The sequence below is a fragment of the Ixodes scapularis genome, unplaced genomic scaffold (genome assembly GCF_016920785.2).
Source record: "Ixodes scapularis isolate PalLabHiFi unplaced genomic scaffold, ASM1692078v2 PGA_scaffold13__105_contigs__length_92229423, whole genome shotgun sequence".
In the NCBI taxonomy this organism is placed as follows: Eukaryota; Metazoa; Arthropoda; class Arachnida; order Ixodida; family Ixodidae; genus Ixodes; species Ixodes scapularis.
This window is the reverse complement of record NW_024609839.1, coordinates 63,626,689-63,644,981: the sequence shown is the minus strand read 5'-3', so window position 1 is coordinate 63,644,981 and position 18,293 is coordinate 63,626,689. Positions and strand designations below refer to the sequence as shown.

The window sequence follows — 18,293 nt, the reverse complement described above, 5'->3', positions numbered from 1 at the left end:
ACTGGTTGAAGACGCATGGTCTTCCCTTCCCTTGACCGCAGACGAACGTGCGTGCGGTGACGGTGAACGCGGCGCGCTACTTCTTGGCTGTGGTATGGCTGGCCGGCCTCGTGCTGGCCCTGTTTCCAGTGCTGCGCTGGCCCAGCGAAAGGGCATTCTACTCGAGCAACGGGCTCTGCTTCCCGCTTCACATCGATGACCCCTTCATGCTCGGCTGGGAGTACTCCGCCTTCGTCTTCCTGGGAATCAATTTCTTCGCAGTAAGTCCCTCCCGGCAATTCTTTTTTCCATCATTCGAAGGTACATGCAACGCGACTGTGAAGTCACACTTCTGAGTGTAAGACTAAAGTGAGATTTTAAGGCAAGAGTTGGAACGAGCCTCCTTAGTTATGTGTCTTGCACGGCGAGAACTTGAAAGGAACCTCCTGTAAACCTCGAAGTCATTGACAACATTCTGGGAAAGTCAGGGGAGTAGAAAGGTTTTAAGAAAATACGCAAATTCTTATTGACTCGCGTTCTATGATACATAGGCAATTACAGTCCTCGCAACATTACAATCTTTTGTCAAGAAAAGCAAAAATTGATAATTTTGTGAATGTGGCCTGTAGGATTCAAAGAAACTGTAGCGCTGTGGAACAAAAGCTGTACGCGTCCGAAAGTTTAATTACTGCTTCTTGATATTATATATGACTGTTATCTAAAATATTCACGGGAAGCATTGCGATGTTTGCTGTTTAGTTGTATTTGGAAATCCGCAAGTCTTTGATGCCCAAGAAAGTTGGGAATGAGTAGCCGACATTCCTGAGGAATCTTTCAGTGACCCGAAGATTCTTCAGTGCCCTGAAGATTCTTCGGGGCTCCTGGGGATACTAGCCGCGGTCAAGCTACCCAAAAATACCTACCGACCGGGCCCCAAAATGCACTCCCTCCCTACCCTGGGCAGCAAAACACCAACATGGACCGAGAAATCGCGGAGGCGGAGGTGAGGTCGGCAATATCCAAGCTCAAACCCAACTCGGCGCCAGGACCGGACGGAATAACCAACCGCACCCTCCGCAACCTTGATGACTCATCCATTACAGACATCACCGACTACATCAACACATGCTGGAGAGAGGGGAGGATTCCCGAGTCGTGGAAACACGCAAAAGTTATTCTAATCCCCAAGCCAGGGAAACCCCTCACCCTAGAACACCTAAGACCTATTTCTCTAACATCCTGTTTAGGTAAACTAATGGAACACATAATCCTAGATAGGCTGACCAACCACATGAATGACGCAGACCTGTTCCCACACACCATGGTTGGCTTCAGGGCTGGGCTATCCACGCAGGACATATTATTACAGCTCTCTGAACAAATAATCAAATCCACAGGTAACCTCGACACGGCAGCCATCCTGGCCCTAGACCTCACAAAGGCATTCGACAATGTCACCCATGAATCCATCCTGGGGGGTCTGGGGTCAGTAAACCCCGGAGAGAGGACGTACAACTACATCAAAGCATTCCTCTCCGAGAGAACTGCCGTAGTCAACGTTGGCGACCTCACGTCAGACACTACCTAACTGGGCAGCAGGGGAACCCCGCAAGGGGCTGTGCTTTCGCCCATTCTCTTTAATCTGGCAGTCATCAACATCCCCAAAAGGCTAGGCCGAATTCCCCAACTCCGACACAGTCTTTATGCGGACGACATCACCCTCTGGATCGGCAGAGGGAGTGACGCTCATATAGAAGAAACACTACAACAAGGGGTTGACATAGTAGCGGAGGAAGCAGAGAGAGCAGGTCTCGCTTGTTCTCCGGCGAAATCCGAACTAATACTACTTCGGCCCTCCAACACTAGGAAACAAAACAACGCTGACATCGAACTACACATCAATGGCAGGCCAATCCCAGTGGTCTCGGAGCTCAAAATCTTGGGACTGCAGATCCAGGCGAATAGGCTCAATAACAAATTTCTTGAGCGAATAGAAAGTCAGATTAATCAAACAATAGGCCTACTGAAAAGGGTGACAAATAAACATAAAGGCCTCAACGAACAGGATCGCATACGCATCCTACAGGCATTCGTCCTGAGCAGGCTAACATACTCGGCCCCACACTTACGCCTCACGCCGGCCTTCAACAATAAGGTTAATACCTTGATCCGCAAGGCCTACAAAATAGCACTGCGCCTACCGCCTAGCACTCCAACTGCCAAACTGGAAGGACTCGGTTTGCATAATCACCTGGACGAATTAATAGAAGCACATCGTGCTGCCCAACTGACTAGACTCTCCCGCACCCCCACTGGTAGGCACATACTCGCCAGCCTAAACATTGGATGTCACAAGCTCCACCAAGACAAATCCCCCATCAGGCCCAACATCCACAACAAAATTATAGCAAATCCGTTACCTCGAAACGTCCACCCCACCCACAACCTTGCTCGCAGGAAACAACGCGCCATTTCCCTGCAAAGAACCTACGGGGATGACCCGGGTGTCCTATATGTCGACGCGGCAGAATACAGGCACCATGGGGCTTTCACGGCGGCGGTGACTGACAACTTACACACCCCCATCGACGCTGTCACCGTCCTGACCACTGACCCAGAAACGGCGGAGGAGGTAGCCATAGCCCTCGCCTTCACTGTGATCCCAACCCCCTCAGTGATCATCACGGATTCTAAAACCGCCCTTCAAAATTTCGCAGCTGGCCGCATTTCCAAGCCAGCGCTCAATATTCTTCACAGAAACCCGCCCCAGACCTCCGTCAGGCTGGTCTGGACACCCGCGCACGCTGGTCTCGAGGGAAACGAAGCGGCCCATGAACAAGCCCGAGGATACACTATCCGGGCAGGGCCTAGCCTCCATCCCTATCACGGGGCCAGATCCGCCAGGGACCGTCCATCCAGCTTCCATGAAATCACCACACACTACCTCCTCTCCCGTCAGGTCTACCCGCCAGCCGACAAGTCCCTTACCCTAGAGCAGGCCCATAGTTGGCGCCAACTCCAGACGGGCACTTTTCCTAACCCCACTATCCTCACCCACATCTTCCCCTCAATGTACCCCACCTCGGAATGCACCCTATGTGGAGACAAAGCCACTCTGCCCCACATAATATGGGCTTGCCCACAAGACCCTTTTCCCTCAATCCCATCCCATGATGAGTGGGAGACCTCGCTCCGAAGCTCCGACCCAGAGGTGCAAAGCGCCTTGGTGGAAAGGGCAAAGGAGGTCGCCGCCACAACGGCCACAACGAGGACCGCACTATAAGGAATTCTCATATTCCGCCAATAAAAGTTTTTTCTCTCTCTCTCTAGGAGGTACATTTGCAAGTTAATCCTGCCTGTGTTGATTCATTTTGTGATTTTCTTTTTTAAAGTCAACCTCAATATGGGGCGACTTGCGTCTCCTGCGTAAGATACGATTCGTACAGAGTAGTCTGTCAACTTTGCTACGAAGAGCGAAGTGAAGTAAAAAGGAGCGCAAGAACCTAAATTATTTAAGACGAACTATACGATCACTGAACCCTCATAACGACATTCCGACACTTTCGAGGAATGTATTCGACGTTAGCTTTGTCCTGTCATTGATAGCTCTTGATTCCTTAGAAATATTTTTTTTTAATAATGAAGATCGTGTACAATCGCTAGCGGGTCAAGAACCTCCAGCTAAAGGGTCGGTGTATGACGGGTATGAGTATGAAGAGGTGCGTACTGAAGGCTGTCTAACAAATGTACCCTTCGATGCATGGAAATGTCGGTAGTTCCAGGTTCGTACAGGTTGCATAAAATACGCTTCCAACCGCGGCCACCACTTCAACCCCACGCTTCCCCCACGTCCATCTTTCAAAAGGGGTGATATATGGCCGTAATTTGGACCAAACTCTTCCGTTGCCTTCCGAGTTGCTTGCTACGGAAGCCGTCCGAGCAACGCCTCATACATTCGAGCCCGCTTTTACTTCTGAAACGATGCTTCACTCCACAGCCCTTTGAGGATGATCCTTCCTCCTCGGTTCTCTTTGGCTGTCATCGCGTCGCTACGCACAGTAACAAAGTTGAATCATTTGCATCGTTAGAAGGGAAGAGAGGGAAAAGGAGAAGAGATATAGATGTAGTGTTCTCTTGAGAGAGAAAGGAAATGAGGCCGGATCTCTGGGAAGCATCCCTGCACTCTGTTCCCAGGGTAACTTGGCAAACGTCGAAGGGTATTGGCCCCAGCGTTCCAATCACGGCGTGGTTAGGAAATGCGTGGTAGTGTATCGTCGGAGGGCACTCTTCCAGCGAAGACCTGTCAGATGCTTTGGCTCCGTGGCTCTCATCGGCCCGGGGGTTTCGTAGTGTTCGTTTTGTGCCAAGTTCTGGTGAAAGGCAGTCTAGTGGGCGATGATGCGAGCGCGTTATGCACTGGTGGCTGAGTGATGAGGCGGGGGGGGGGGGGGGGGGGGGGGGGGTTCCTGGCTCTCTCCAGCACGATGATTCCTATGCAAATTCAAAGCGCTTGAGTCACTGACTATTTTATTTCATGATTAAAAGCTTCCGTGCTTTCTATAAGGCGGTGGTGGCAGAAACAAATTACACAAAAATAAAAATAAAATAAGGATAATCTAATTACGTGAACGAAACACGTTTTTTTTTTCTTTGTGGCGCGGCTCGGTTTAATCGAAATCTAAAATTAATTCTCAGTCGGGAAGAGAGAAATGGCCGATGTGGCTATGTCATTTGGATATGCAAATACAGACCACCATCGTCCACCGTATAACTTGTGATTGAAGGAGAAGACTGGGAAAACGAATTTAGAGAATTTATATTGCTTTTTAGTTTAGTCTTTACTCGTACCTCTGATCGTTTTACTCCACCAAGATCACTTCGATTCAAATCAAGAGTACTAAAGCGGCATTGTAAAAAAAAAAAATAAATAAAATGAAATGGCGGTTAGAGGAACCCTGTTTGCAATTTCACCGCCATTTTTTGTTCTGTTTTTATTCCCGACGTTTTTCACAGCAGACAGTAGTGTGCACAAAGTCGTTATGAAGGGTCAATGCCTCCTTTTTAAAACCGCGTTTGTCCGTACAAACTTCTGTTTTGCTTTGGTCTAACTGGCACTCATTGTTTTTCTACTTATCGTGAAAAAACTACGGCCATTCGTTGTCTCTGGACTAAGAAACTCGGTGAATTTCTGCTTCGGTAGATTTTTTTTTAATACATAGCCTCCAGTCGTAGGGAGAGTTTGGGGCGAAACTTATCGTAACAAACCAAACTTTTCTAAGGGGAAAACCTATTAAGTAGGATTTTGTAAGTTAGTTACACAGATTGAAAACTCTGTTCTTGATCATTTTTGATTTCTTGAAATAATTCATAACGTGGCTTTGCACGGCGGTGGGATGACAAAGTAGTCAACTCGTCGGACTGCACAGGCTGTGGTGGGATAGGGTTTAGAGTAAAAAAAAAACATAACTGCCACCCGGTTCCAGATGGTGTTGGTCATGGGCCTGTACCTGTCCATGTTCTGCATCATCAAGGAAGACAGGCAGCGGGCACGACCGGTCACGATGAAAAAGCAGGAAGACGCCGTGCTTGCGCTCCGCTTCTTCTTCATCGTCCTCACCGACTGCATGTGCTGGATCCCCATCGTCATCATCAAGATACTCGCACTTCTCGAGGTCCAAATATCAGGTACTCAAAAAAGCTTTTGCTTCACCACAAAGACCCCAATCGCACTCTTGGTCCGGGTTTCTGATCGATGAGGCGCCTGAACCGGAGGGTAAACTGGTCGCATAAGGTAGTTGGAGGTCACGTGACTTGCTACGTGGAGACAATAAACTGAGTGTACGTGCAATAATACTTGAAAAACAAGCGAGCTGGTGATGATTCATGGTAATAGAACCCGAGACTCAGGAACACAGAAGGGGACGAACACAACACAACGTCTCAATCACAGCTGAAGGTTTATTTGTCAGACACTCGTTTAAAAAGGCGAGCTCCCCCGGTGCCCCAACCGATATCCACAGTCCCGAAGGTCAAGCCGCTTCCCGTCGAGTCCACGCCGGCAGCCCTCCTGGCACACACCGTCATCCACATGCTCTCGGCGCCACGGAGTCCATGAGAACGTCCACACAGTTGACTTATCACCCTCCACTGCCACAACTGTTAATTTCCACTTCCTCGCAACGCTTCCTTGCCCCCGCCGTCCAATCTGTGTACGTAGCGCTACAAGAAATGGGATGCCCTCAGTTTGCCCCTGTTTCAATTTTAGAAGTCGGATTTCTCGTGAAGAAAAAAATGGGTCAAGAGGTTTGAAAGGTAAAATGAATAAACCACATCCATGTGCTTTAGGGGTGGATGCGGTTAATTTAACCTGTGGGTATAATAATCAAGAAAGGAATTTGATTGCCTCGTGATCGGCTCTGTGAGAAGACACTACCCAGTATTTCAGCCAATTCCGTTTAGCAGCCGTAAGCATTGATTGTCCTTTGCTTTCACTCTTGCTTAACACGACGTTCCCCAGAAATGAGTATGAATATATGAAAGGATAAAACACAAAGGATAAAACATACACACACACGCCAGAATTTCCTTTGAAATAAGTTCTGTTTCCGGCCACGCCCTCTATGTTTTATCCTTTCATGCATTCGTATATATCTTCACAAAAACACTAGTTTTCAATTATTATTCCAGAAATAACTATACATGCCACCGTGGCTTGTAAAGTTATTTCCGGGGAAGGTCGTGTTCAGCAAGAGTTAAAGCAGAGGAGAGACGATGCTTATGGCTGCTGAACGGAATCGACTAGAATTATAGGACGTGTCTCCTCACGGAGCCGGTGACGTGACAACCAAATTCCCTTGTGACTATTTTACCTGGAGGATCAGGTAACCGCATTTATTAGAAAACCAGCCACGATTCGGTTTGGTGTTGTAGGGCAGAAGCTTTTTGTGTAATTCATCTGCGTGATGCATGTTTGACAGTTGTTACGTGAATGTACATGGTTTGGTGCTATCAGCCCTCTACTTCCAGTAGGCTACCTTCTTGGAGCCTCAATAAAGTGAACGAGTGCATTACCATGTTTCCAGAGCTTCACTGTGAAGCCCTAGAAACATGGTAACGCACTCTCTCACTTTAGTGGAGGCCTCAAGAAAGTACCCTACTGGGCCAATCGGTCGATGTATATATTGATATATACCGTCAAATTTGTCCATGAAACGGCCGGCAAGGTAACTTCGGCTTGCTACTGACTCGCGTTAACTTCAACCGCACCTCCGGGACTGGTCCAGTAATTCTCCGATAGAGCCTGATGAAACAAAAAATGTCTTGCGGATTTGCTTATACAACAGGATGTTAGTTTGCCTCAAGTGGCGTTTTATGTACACAGTTGATAATACAAAAAATATATAGAGAGAGTGTAGTACGCCTTCTACCGCACTTCCTAGATATACGCCTTGTACTAAATTCTGCCTGGAAGTAGACGACTTATGGTCAAGTTCCTTATTCTTACACAATGTGTCTGGTCAAAGGGGCTGAATATTAGAATGTTACACTTTAACCCCCGGTTTGAATAACCGACCGAAATTCTCGCGAAATTCGCAATATAAGCATTTTTTCACGATATTAAGTAAAATAAAATTATTGCATGCAAATTTCGCACATGTTTTTAGTAAAAGACGTCTTGTGACTTGCGTACAATAAATACTTACGCGTGGTCTACTATTAAAAGAAGTGTTTAAAACTTTTTACTTGTTTTCCGAATTGGTTTTGCGATTTTCGCACGGTGTTTTTTCACATTTCCATGCCGTGTTCTAAAATTTGCTCGATCTCATTCGAGAGTAAAGGTTATGCATCGTTTCGTTCTAAATCCCACTTGCGTCCAGTGTTTTATCTATGTTGTGACGTGGAATGCCACGCCGGAGTAACCCACATTGAATTGAGCAGGATTTTGGAACGCAGCCCCAGCTTCGTTCTGATTTATGATTAAGCAAAACGTTATTCGTTAGATGCGTAAATCTACAAACGAAACACTGTTGACGCGAACAAGCGATAGCCCTTCCTTTTTTTTATAATCCAAGGGTCACTTTCGGACGAACTAGTCTGATGGTAGCTGCGCATTCGGCACATATACCTTGGCGGCCGAATTCAACGACCGTCAGTATTTATTCGAAGTAAAATGAAAGAGAAAGCAAATAAATGTGATGACATCACCGGCCTTAAACCTGGCGCCGGCTGCTTTATAAGAGAAATTAAACGAAGCACTAATAAATCGTTCGTGCCAACAATAACACGCAGTGTGCACGATGTTTTCAATCGGCCGCCTGCTGTTTACAGTAGCGAAGTAGAGTCCTCGTTTTGCTTGCCGCGCGACTGCAATTTGACAAGTAGCTAGGGCGTGAGGTCGTTTTAGAATTGCGGGTGGCACTGGCTATTGCTTCAGTTCCTGGTTTTGGGGCGTGTCCCCTATAAACAAAATGACCTTTGTCCCCCTCCCCTATCCGCTGGTGTGAATACTGACGACTCTGAACTTGCGAAACCTCCAGCAACTGCAGGTTGTGGCGAACAGCCCGAGTTTTGCCGAATTAGGACGCCAGAAACGTTTTACACAATTTATATATATATATATATATATATATATATATATATATATATATATATATATATATATATATATATATATATATATATATATATATATATATATGCAGGGTGTTTCACAAAAGGTTAACAAATTCGGCATTGCGAAAACTACGCGTCGCAACAAAAAAAGATTTGGGTTGTTTTGGTCCTGGGCCAGGGGCCTATTTAGGATAATTATTAAAGTCTGGGATAATTAAGTTGCTAATTATTTTCGCGTAATCAACTTTTTGAATATTGTGTTTAAGGGCATGATTTCAATAAGAAAATTGCTCAGCATCATCAAAAAACACTAAATCAACAAACTGCAGAACGATAGAAGGCACGCGAAGGATTTTACGACTTTCTGAAAACCACCCAAATTCGACGGATTTTTCAGTTTCGGTTTACTATCGGAGAGCATCTCGGCCCCGACGGCACCGTGCCCCGTGGAGGAATAGTGCAACCAGCCTCTGCAGCGTCGCTCGATGACAGCGCAGCAGTGGTTGGTTGCACTATTTCTCCCCAGTTAGCAGGTATACGATTCCCATGTGATGGAGGCTAAATATGGAGAAGTCACCGTGCAACCGAGAGTCCAGTTGCACGCCAAGGCTGCTTTACACATTTACGTTTAACTGCGGTCTACTGCGCTACAACCACTTGCAATGTCCGAGCCACACCGGAGCGACAGACAGAAAGAACCGACACCGACAAGCATCAAACACGTGCAGCATGGCTTTCCGTCGCTCGGTGCTTGTGTGAAGTAAGCGCGAGTGACTGCAAGCCTGCCAAAGATACCCTGCGCGGGCACGCTGCTCGTGTTTGAGGCTTGTCGGGGTCGGTTGTTTTTGTTTGTCGCCCTAGTGTAACTGGAGCATAACGTTTTACGAAGAGAGAACATGCTAGCTCACTGGCGCCATCTATCAGCTAGCTCTTGAACCCTTTCGATCCGCGTATAACTAGACCGCAATTTCAGCACCGTTTGCCAGATCATATCCACGTACTATCTATGATAAAATGGTTTCTTATAATGTCGGTATTAGTGCGGGCTCATAGTGAATGAATAATGCGTAAAATGAACGCACGTCGCATCGATTCCGGGGTTGGCCGATAGATGGCGCTAGTGTCTGCTGTCGTCGTAAGCCTTTCAAAGCGGTCGAAGCGCAATCGACCGCAATTAAACTCAAATTTGTGAACCAGCCCTCCCAAGATTCCCAGGGGATCCAAATTAATTCTCGGTTCTGCGCTGGGGCGTCTCAGATGCCTTTCGTTGGTCTGGCACGTAAAAGCCCCAACATTTGCCATTGCCACGTTAAATTTATTTTACCTAGGGGGATCGGTGGCCGAGTGGTCTAGCGCACACCAGCTCGGAGCACGTGGAGCGAAAGCTCGCGCTGCAGAACCCAGGGATCCTGGGTTCGAGCCCCACCCCTGCCCGTTTCGATCTGGATGAGCATCGTACCGGCGTGCGGTCGCGTATCACTACTGCGTGATGCACGTTAAAGACCCCAGGCTAGCGGTTGTACCGCACTGGCTAAATGTCTCATCTACAGCTGGGAGACTCGTCGCCCCTGTGAGGCAGACCAAGTTCTAGGCTGTATATACACACACACAACCCAATTTTTTTTTTATTTTGCCTAGGTTATGGTTGATACAGCAATTGTAACGTGTGTAGTAAGTTTACGGACTTCCAATAAGCGGGGAGCAATAGAACGAGTAGTCGAAATAAGGCTCTATAATCAGTTGTAGCTTTTACCTATTCTTTTTATTTTCAGAAAACATCTACGCATGGGTGGTGGTCTTCATCCTGCCAATCAACAGCGCCCTAAATCCCGTCATCTATACGCTAGCGGCGCCTACCGAGCTCCGACGTAGGATAGAAAAATTCGCCCAGCGCTTGCTTAAGTGCCACAAACGCCTCGAGTGCATGCTCACCAGTAAGTGCCTGTTCGTATATGCATGGTCGCCGACAACTTAACGAACGCGGGGCATGGTGACACAATAAGTCACGCCCGATGTTTCTTACGTTGTCTGAAACAATGCGAGTTTTCAACGGCTGTACAACACTAGAGCGCACGACATTAGAGCGCCGACATTAGAGCGCCGACAGTAGAGCGCCACGGCGTTAGCGCTCGCGACACGAGAGCGCCGCGATGTTGGAGCGCACGACTTCGAGAGCGCCGCGACGTTAGTGCGCGCGACTCGAGAGCGCAGCGAAATTAGCGCGTGTGTCATTAGAGCGCCCGTCGCAAGAGCGCACAACCAGCCCAGCGCGGGTGGCCCGACCCGACCGATCGCTTGTTCGGACATCACATGCTTTATTTGGAATAGGCGGGGATTTACGCCGCGGAATTCAGCAAGGACATTACGAATGAGTCGATGAAATTTTTGCGTGTGAAAAGCCAACAAGTGTCACAAAAAACTGACAGCAGAACAAAAAAAAAAAGAACATAAGTAGCATTTATTTCCGCAGTAAAAAAGACATTGCAGCTGACCTAGCTTTATTTGTTCTTTGATATTAATTGATAAAGTTCACCATCGATCTGACTAATTTTTATTGAAAATCATTTTAAAACGTTCAGAAGGAAAGAAGCAACATGTAACATGCTTAACCGTATCCTGGGGTTTTCAAGATCAATTTCGGGAAAGGAGCTCTCGTGCTAAGTGTCATACGGCAACCATTCACATTGTCACAAGTGACAATTGTACTAAGCGCTTGATCCGGGAACCTGTGCCGACAGTGAAAATGAAATATGCGTGGATGTCAGCGTAGTGGAGGGATATAGCGCTGGGGCGAGACCGACAGCATTCGGTGCGGCAGGCACCATTTCCTATGCGCTTCTCGGAATCTCGCCGCTGTAGATCTTGACGCATTGGTTCTGTCTCTAGAGACGTTTTTGTCGGAAAAAGCTGACCTACGAATCTTACAATCGATCCTTTAAGTTTACTACCTGTAGCACTATCCTTGTGTAAAAGTTCGATCTCTATTCATGTCTAAAACATTTCAGTTCGAACTTTTATTTTTGTTTGTGCTGCGGTTCTTACTCATATATTTCTGAAATCTTTGGTGTCCATATATTTCTTAGTCAAAGCACTCTCATCCGCCCTTAGAAGATTGGACTACTTTCTTAAAACAAATGTGGAGAAGCTACGGTTCTATGTAAAATGCAAAGAACGGACAAAGCGATGGACAAGTCTTTTTTTCGTTGTAAGCTTTTTTCTGGGACATGCAGAAAGAGCATTGCCTTTAGGTTGTGTTCTATCAACAACAGAAAGTGACGTCGTCACCATACCCGACGCGTCAACGAATGAAGATTTTGGAAAACAATTCTCAAATCTATTTCACAGGTTTGCAGGAGAGTTTTTCCTGTATCCGTCAAAAGGTTGCAAAGTTCTGCAACATATAAAATTTCGCTGAGCTTTTTTGCTTCGATGAGTTTTTTGCTGAGAGTTTTTTTTAGCGGTGAGCTTTCTTCATTACGGTCATGGACGTCACAATACTATTTAAAATTATGTTAGGAGCATCTAAATAGACACCAAATAGTTCAGAGCCCAAATGCCTGTTAAGAATAGACGAAATATAGCAAAAAGTAAACTATTTATAGTATATTCGAAAGGCGCAGCGCAGCAGCGTGAAGAAATCTTAGACTCGCTGCTCCACCCAACTTCAGACATTCCCGGTACCTATATGCCCCACTCCCTTGCCCCTGCCCGTTTCGATCTGGATGAGCATCGTACCGGCGTGCGGTCGTGTATCACTACTGCGTGATGCAGGTTAAAGACCCCAGGACTGCACTGGCTAAATTGCTCTTCTACAGCTGGGAGACTCGTCGCCCCTGTGAGGCAGACCGAGTTCTAGGCTGCATAAACATACACACAACCCCATTTTTCTTTTGCCCCCTTTTCTCTTTGATGTCAGTAAACGACTGGTTAGAAAAACTCGTACCGATTTTATTTTTATTTTTTATTAAAGGTATATTTAATCAATCGAAAATCGCCAATGATTCGATCCGAAGAGTCGCACAATTCTGGTCTGTCTGTGGAGCCGCGGGTACATTCCACATTTTGCGGTGTTCGCTCAACTGGTCGTGCGCTCTCGTGTCGCGCGCTCAACTGGTCCTGCGCTCTCGTAACGTGCTCTCTAGTGTCACGCGCGCAACTCTCGCAGCGCCCTCATGTCGCGCGCTCTAACGTCGGCGCTCTGGTGTCGCGCGCTCTAACGGCACTCTCCCTTTTTCAACACTTAAAACGTGCCAAACGGCGAAGCTTCTAAAGATTCCGGTTCCAGGCCCCATTGAGGGGAATGGAATACGTCGTGTCCCTCACTCCCGAAGACTTGTCATTTTTGTTTGAATTTAGAAACCTATGTAAAGCGGAAGTTCGTCCGCTTCTCGAACCTGAGTTGCAGTGACGTCAGAAAGAAGCCGAGCTTTGATTGGCTCTGTTTGAAAGATAGTGGGTGGACCTCAAGGCAGCTAGCATTGATGTCTACCCTCTATTCTTCCAGCGCAGCCAATCGGAGCTTGGCGTTCTGACGTCACTGCAACCCATGTGCGAGAAGCGGACGAACTTTCGCTCCGCACTATTTTTCACCCGGTGAATTTGCACGTAAACGTTCGAATATATTTAAAGCAGCGCTGCGCTGATATTCATGTTCTGCTGTGGGATCGTACGCCTATGCTGCATTTGACGTGAACCACGTTATGTAGTGTTTCATCGTCAGGAATCTATAAGAATAGCCAACATATCTTAATGTGCCTCTCACTAAATTTGCTACGAGTTCATCATCTCACTCACAAACACGTATCTAAAGTTGAACGCTCATGATAATAAATATTACATTCGCAGAATGTCTATTAGAATTAAAATTTTAAAATTCGCCGATTTTGTATTTAATTATTTCAATTAACGTAATTATGAAAAGACCCGCGGTGAGCTGCCAGTTGTCTTTGTACGAAAATAAACATGCGAATCTATTTTCCGTATTCTCCGGGACCGTTTATGACATACAGATTCTTTTGATCGGTGTTGTGTTGCTCCAGGCAGCCGGACACCTCGGTCTTCGGTGGCGACGCAGAGTCTTACTGGAACGGACGTCCCGTCGGTGTCAACTGACTGTACTTCCGGCGGAAGTGCGTACCACCCAGTATCCCGCCAATCGTGCGCGGCGATCCACGAGCTCTCCGAATCATCCGAAGCAGACGACACCGTCCTCTGAAGTTGGCTGGGCTTGTCTTGCCGCAGATCGGCTTGACAGCGAAGCCAGATTCGACGGCTACCAAGACTCGTCCGACGAACGGAATGCTAATCGTCATTGTAGTCTTCACTCGTGGAAGAAACATCAGCGGGCTTGGTTGTACACAATGAGGGGGGACACGGATTGCTTGTATAGATAAGTTCACAGTACGGTGATTTCCCCTCGACGACAAGTTATGACTTTTTTATGGTGTCATTGCGTGACATGCGCTTTATTATTCACGTAGTTCAGCATGAATGTATATTTTCTTTTTTTCTCGCCGTCCTAACTGAATGCGGTGTAGATCTGAGCCTTAGAGAAACGAGAGTGAAGGAGAGATTGTGTGTAAGACCTTCTTTGATAGCGGGATGACTATTGCCCGTGGATTCCACTCTGTTCTAACTTGTGACGGGGTGGGGTGCAACAAGAGCGCTAGGCCACCGGCTATTGAACCTTGTTTATTTTCTTTTTTTTGTATTATAATCGTTTCGTAAGTTCACACATGTTTTGTAAGGTTGTAAGTTATTATTTCGCAAAAAGTAAGTCTGTGATTACCTTATGGGGCAGGACAGGTACTTTTGATCTCAGTTCATACAGCAAGCGCGTGCCCTGTGAGACGTCCGGGCGAGGTTTTGCAAAATTGAACAGCGGCCGGAGAAGCAGCGTGCACCCTTCTCATAACTTACATGAACACCTGCTGTCCCTTCCTATATTTTGTTTGAGTTGTTTCGCAGCGCTGTTGGCGCCATTCACAAGCTCTTGCTTAAGGTGGTACGTGTGAATGTCGTGAAATTTATGTTTCGTTTGGGTGATATCCAACGCACAAAGGGGATGAGCGCACTAACGGTGCTCTTTGGTTGCCGTTTGTTTGCCTCCGTCGGCTCGCAGCGCCATCTGTGGTCGAGCTTCAAATGAAGCCGAGTATATCCAGCAACACGCGAAGGACGGTTTGCTAAAGGTTCAGAATGACTTGACTTAATTATTATTTCGTTTTTTTTTTTTATTTATGAAACAACGGAGTCTAAAGACATCCTCACCCTTTTTTTAATGTTGGCTATGGCTCAGATACATTCCCCCACTACAAGTTTCATATTATTTCTCACAGTTTGTAAAGCCTCTGCGATTTGAATTTGTTTTGTTTTTCGGAAATTCGCTTTGACCATGATCTTAACACATGGGCAAGACTCTTTTACATGACGACCGATTCACTGCCAGCGTTACGAAGATCTCGATGTTCAAGTAGTCAACCACTCAGACATTCGCGTTCACTGATCAGGAAAAGAAATGTCTCCTCCAGGATCCACACCGTTCAATTGCTTTTTTGGTTCTTCTTACTTAAACTACGATATGAAGTAATAGTAGATTAAATGGCGAGTAGCTGCCATTTCCCAGGGTTTGCAGTGTCTTCTTTTTAATTACGGTAGACCTCTAACCAATCTTATTTTTGCGATTAGTTTGTCAGTGTCAGAAACGACATTGTTCAACATATGCTGATATGTCTTCATAACTTGAATCTCTGCATCATCTTTGGTTCGGACAATCCATAGATGCAAATACGACGATTTTAACTTTTAACGAAGAAATTTGTTTTATTTTTAATTGGAAGGTTAATTCTAAAAAAGCAGTTGGAATGTCAGAGACAGATCCGAGACCACGAAGACACATGACATGGTGACACCGAGGGGCGTCCCTGCGTCACGTGACGTTACGTGAACTCAATATCCTCTCCTCGAGATGTTGAATGCTCTTGAGATGTGCGTTTGTATGGAATGTTCACAGGATTTTTTGTGAGAGATTGAGTGATTTTTTTTCTTTTGGTGGAGGGTTGTTTCCAGGAACAAGGAAGATATGAAAAGACGTTTTGGTTGGTTTGGGGGTTTTAGTCCAACAGACCAGTCTATGATCGTAAAGAGACGTCCATCCGGACATTTAGGTGTTGGAGGTCCAGGAAATTAAAAGGTATGTTAAAGAATATCGAACCCAGCGTCGGTGTCGGCCAAAGCTTCGCTAATGAATCTGGCCAAAGCGCATATTTATATTGACGTGACAAACAGAACTCGTAAAATTCGTATTTGTCGTAAATGTCGTCCTCAGCTGTCGTACAACGTCTGTCCTACTACCACGATTACTCACAGGGTATCTCCGTTTAATGTGCATGTCAATGCAACGCGCATAATCAATGTGACTGTAAAAGTCTGGTGGTACAAGTGCCAACACTGGCACCATCTCACAGTTGTGCTCATTGTAGTTTATTGACACCAGGAATGACAAATTCGAGGACGAGGTTTCTTTTTTGGTGGTTCACTCCGTGTAGGTCATCGCGCAAGCGCCTATGTAATGGTTTAATCATCTCACGATGACTGTGTACCTTTTTATCTTTGTACAGCCTGCGATCAAGGAGCTACAGTAGATATACGTTTTTATTCCACACTCATAAGACACACGATGGAGACGTCATCACCTTGTATGTGGGTGTTAATTCCATTCTTCCTTACTTCAAGCAGCGAGGACGTTATTTGAGGTTCGGTATGATGTATTATCAATACATATCTGTTAGCGGCATGTCGTTACAAAGACAAAGCTACTGCATAAATGGAGACGCCAGGATTCGCTCAGCGGAATTGTAATTTGCGCATGGTGCGTAATATTAATGTGCAAGCTGCCCCTTCATTTTGTCTTACTAGAACTACAACGTTTACATTATATGAGTGTGCTAATATTATATGGGGGGTGTGCAACAAACTTAGCATTTCACCTTTCTCATAATAATGAAAGAAACAAACGAAAGCAAAGTTGCGCTATGGCAATGCAGAGAGCCAGGGTGGGCAACAACAAGCTCATGCGTATATTGGGGATAAACGCCATCGTGTTCAAACATTATAGGGATATGTTTGGGTACGAATTCAGTGGCTCTTTCCTACTAAGAATCTATTACTTCTCTATTAAAGCAAGACGTGAAAGCCCGTTCTTCTGCGCAACAGTAGATCCATATAGGTATCCCCCATAGATTGCGAAAAAGGCTAAACGAATTGTGGTTTTATGTGCTGTCCACTACAAATCGAGAGAATCAAACTCTAAAAAACGAATGCACCTGGAGAAGGAGCAAAACAGCGCGTTAATCTTTTTGTTGCACCACGCAGAAGCTATACTTGAAAACAAAAGTACCATCTTAATTTTGGAAAGCACTGCGCTTCAAACTGTAGTTGAAAGGCAAAATGTGAGTGTTAAAATGAATGCTGCCTTTTTCGCAGTTAGCACCACTCCAGGGTCGAGGTTGTCAACAATCCTTAAAGAAGGTGTCTTTCGTCGCAGCCACATTCTTAGCTCGCTAACTCTAGCCACGCACTCAATATCTAGGTTTCCAGTTAGAAAAGCTTTTTTTTTTCCAATTTTACATGCTTCTGTTTTGCAGTATTTTGATCATCCCGCCGACTGGCTATTGTGAACAGTTTTTATTACCCTTTCGCCAGCAAGCCTCGCGCTTGTGTACTTGGTGAGGTGCTGTTTTTGCTTCAACGTATACGTCGTTGGGAATGTACATACCTGGAGGTTTGTAAATTCATACCAGTAGCGCACTCTTGGGTTCATGTGGTTCAGCGCGTATATGGGTCCAACTGAAACTCTATGTGAGTAGTATGTCTGAGTGTGATGCCGTTACAATGTACACGTCTTTGTCAAAAAAAAAAAAAAGAACAACAACTGTCAAACATTCGTCAATATCTCTTTCATCAGCTCAGCGAGTTCATGTGGTGTCTCAACGGGGGGATAGTAATAATGAAATGTAGTACTTTTACAAAAATGCATCAACCATGTAAGCAACGTTCAGCTGCTTTGTTTTAAACGACAGTTTCTGACAGCTTAGGGAACACAGGGGTTAGGTAGCACGTCCGAGCACGTTATGGCTCTAGTAAAAAATCTATTTTTAATAGAAATTTCTTCATCCAATAAACGCATATGATAAAGTAAGATCGCACCAGAACATAGAACCATATAAGAACAATAAATAATATTATATAAGAAGTTACAAAGAACCTCTTATCAGTTTCTTATAACTTCTTATGTACTCTTGTATTATTCTTAAATGCTAATATATGGTCCTATTTGACCCAGGCGTTTATTGGACGAAAATCTTTTTCATACAGATACCATTTTCACTAGGGTATTGGTGCGTAGATATTGGATTGCAATATTTGGCCGTTAAGAACAGCGAAAAACCAACGAAGAAGTCTGAACAAAATAGCCCCTGCCCCGTGTTTCTTTAGCTGCCAGTGATGTTCAAGGGGTACGGAAACGAAAATATAAATATTCAAATTTAGTTCGGAAATGAGTTAAGCATGACGGATAATAACCGAAAATGATAATCGCAAGTTTATATTTTGAGTGACTAGCTATATTTTTCGTTCCAAACGGTTCCAAACAGAAAAAAAACAAAACATTCCCCGCATTCCTGACGTAGAAAGGCTGGCGT

General features: G+C 45.6%; 1 protein-coding gene across 1 annotated transcript in view; it reads left to right on the top strand.

Annotated features, from left to right (window-relative positions):
* Window positions 1-13,906, top strand: part of LOC8028650 (relaxin receptor 1) — a 111,919-nt gene extending 98,013 nt beyond the window's left edge. Inside the window, exons 17-20 of the mRNA XM_029981071.3 lie at window positions 42-260; window positions 5,463-5,664; window positions 10,365-10,526; window positions 13,632-13,906. Of these exons, the coding sequence (XP_029836931.1) occupies window positions 42-260; window positions 5,463-5,664; window positions 10,365-10,526; window positions 13,632-13,807 (759 nt within the window). The 3' untranslated portion in view covers window positions 13,808-13,906. The remainder of the gene's footprint in view (window positions 1-41; window positions 261-5,462; window positions 5,665-10,364; window positions 10,527-13,631) is intronic.
* Window positions 13,907-18,293: the final 4,387 nt, after the last annotated feature.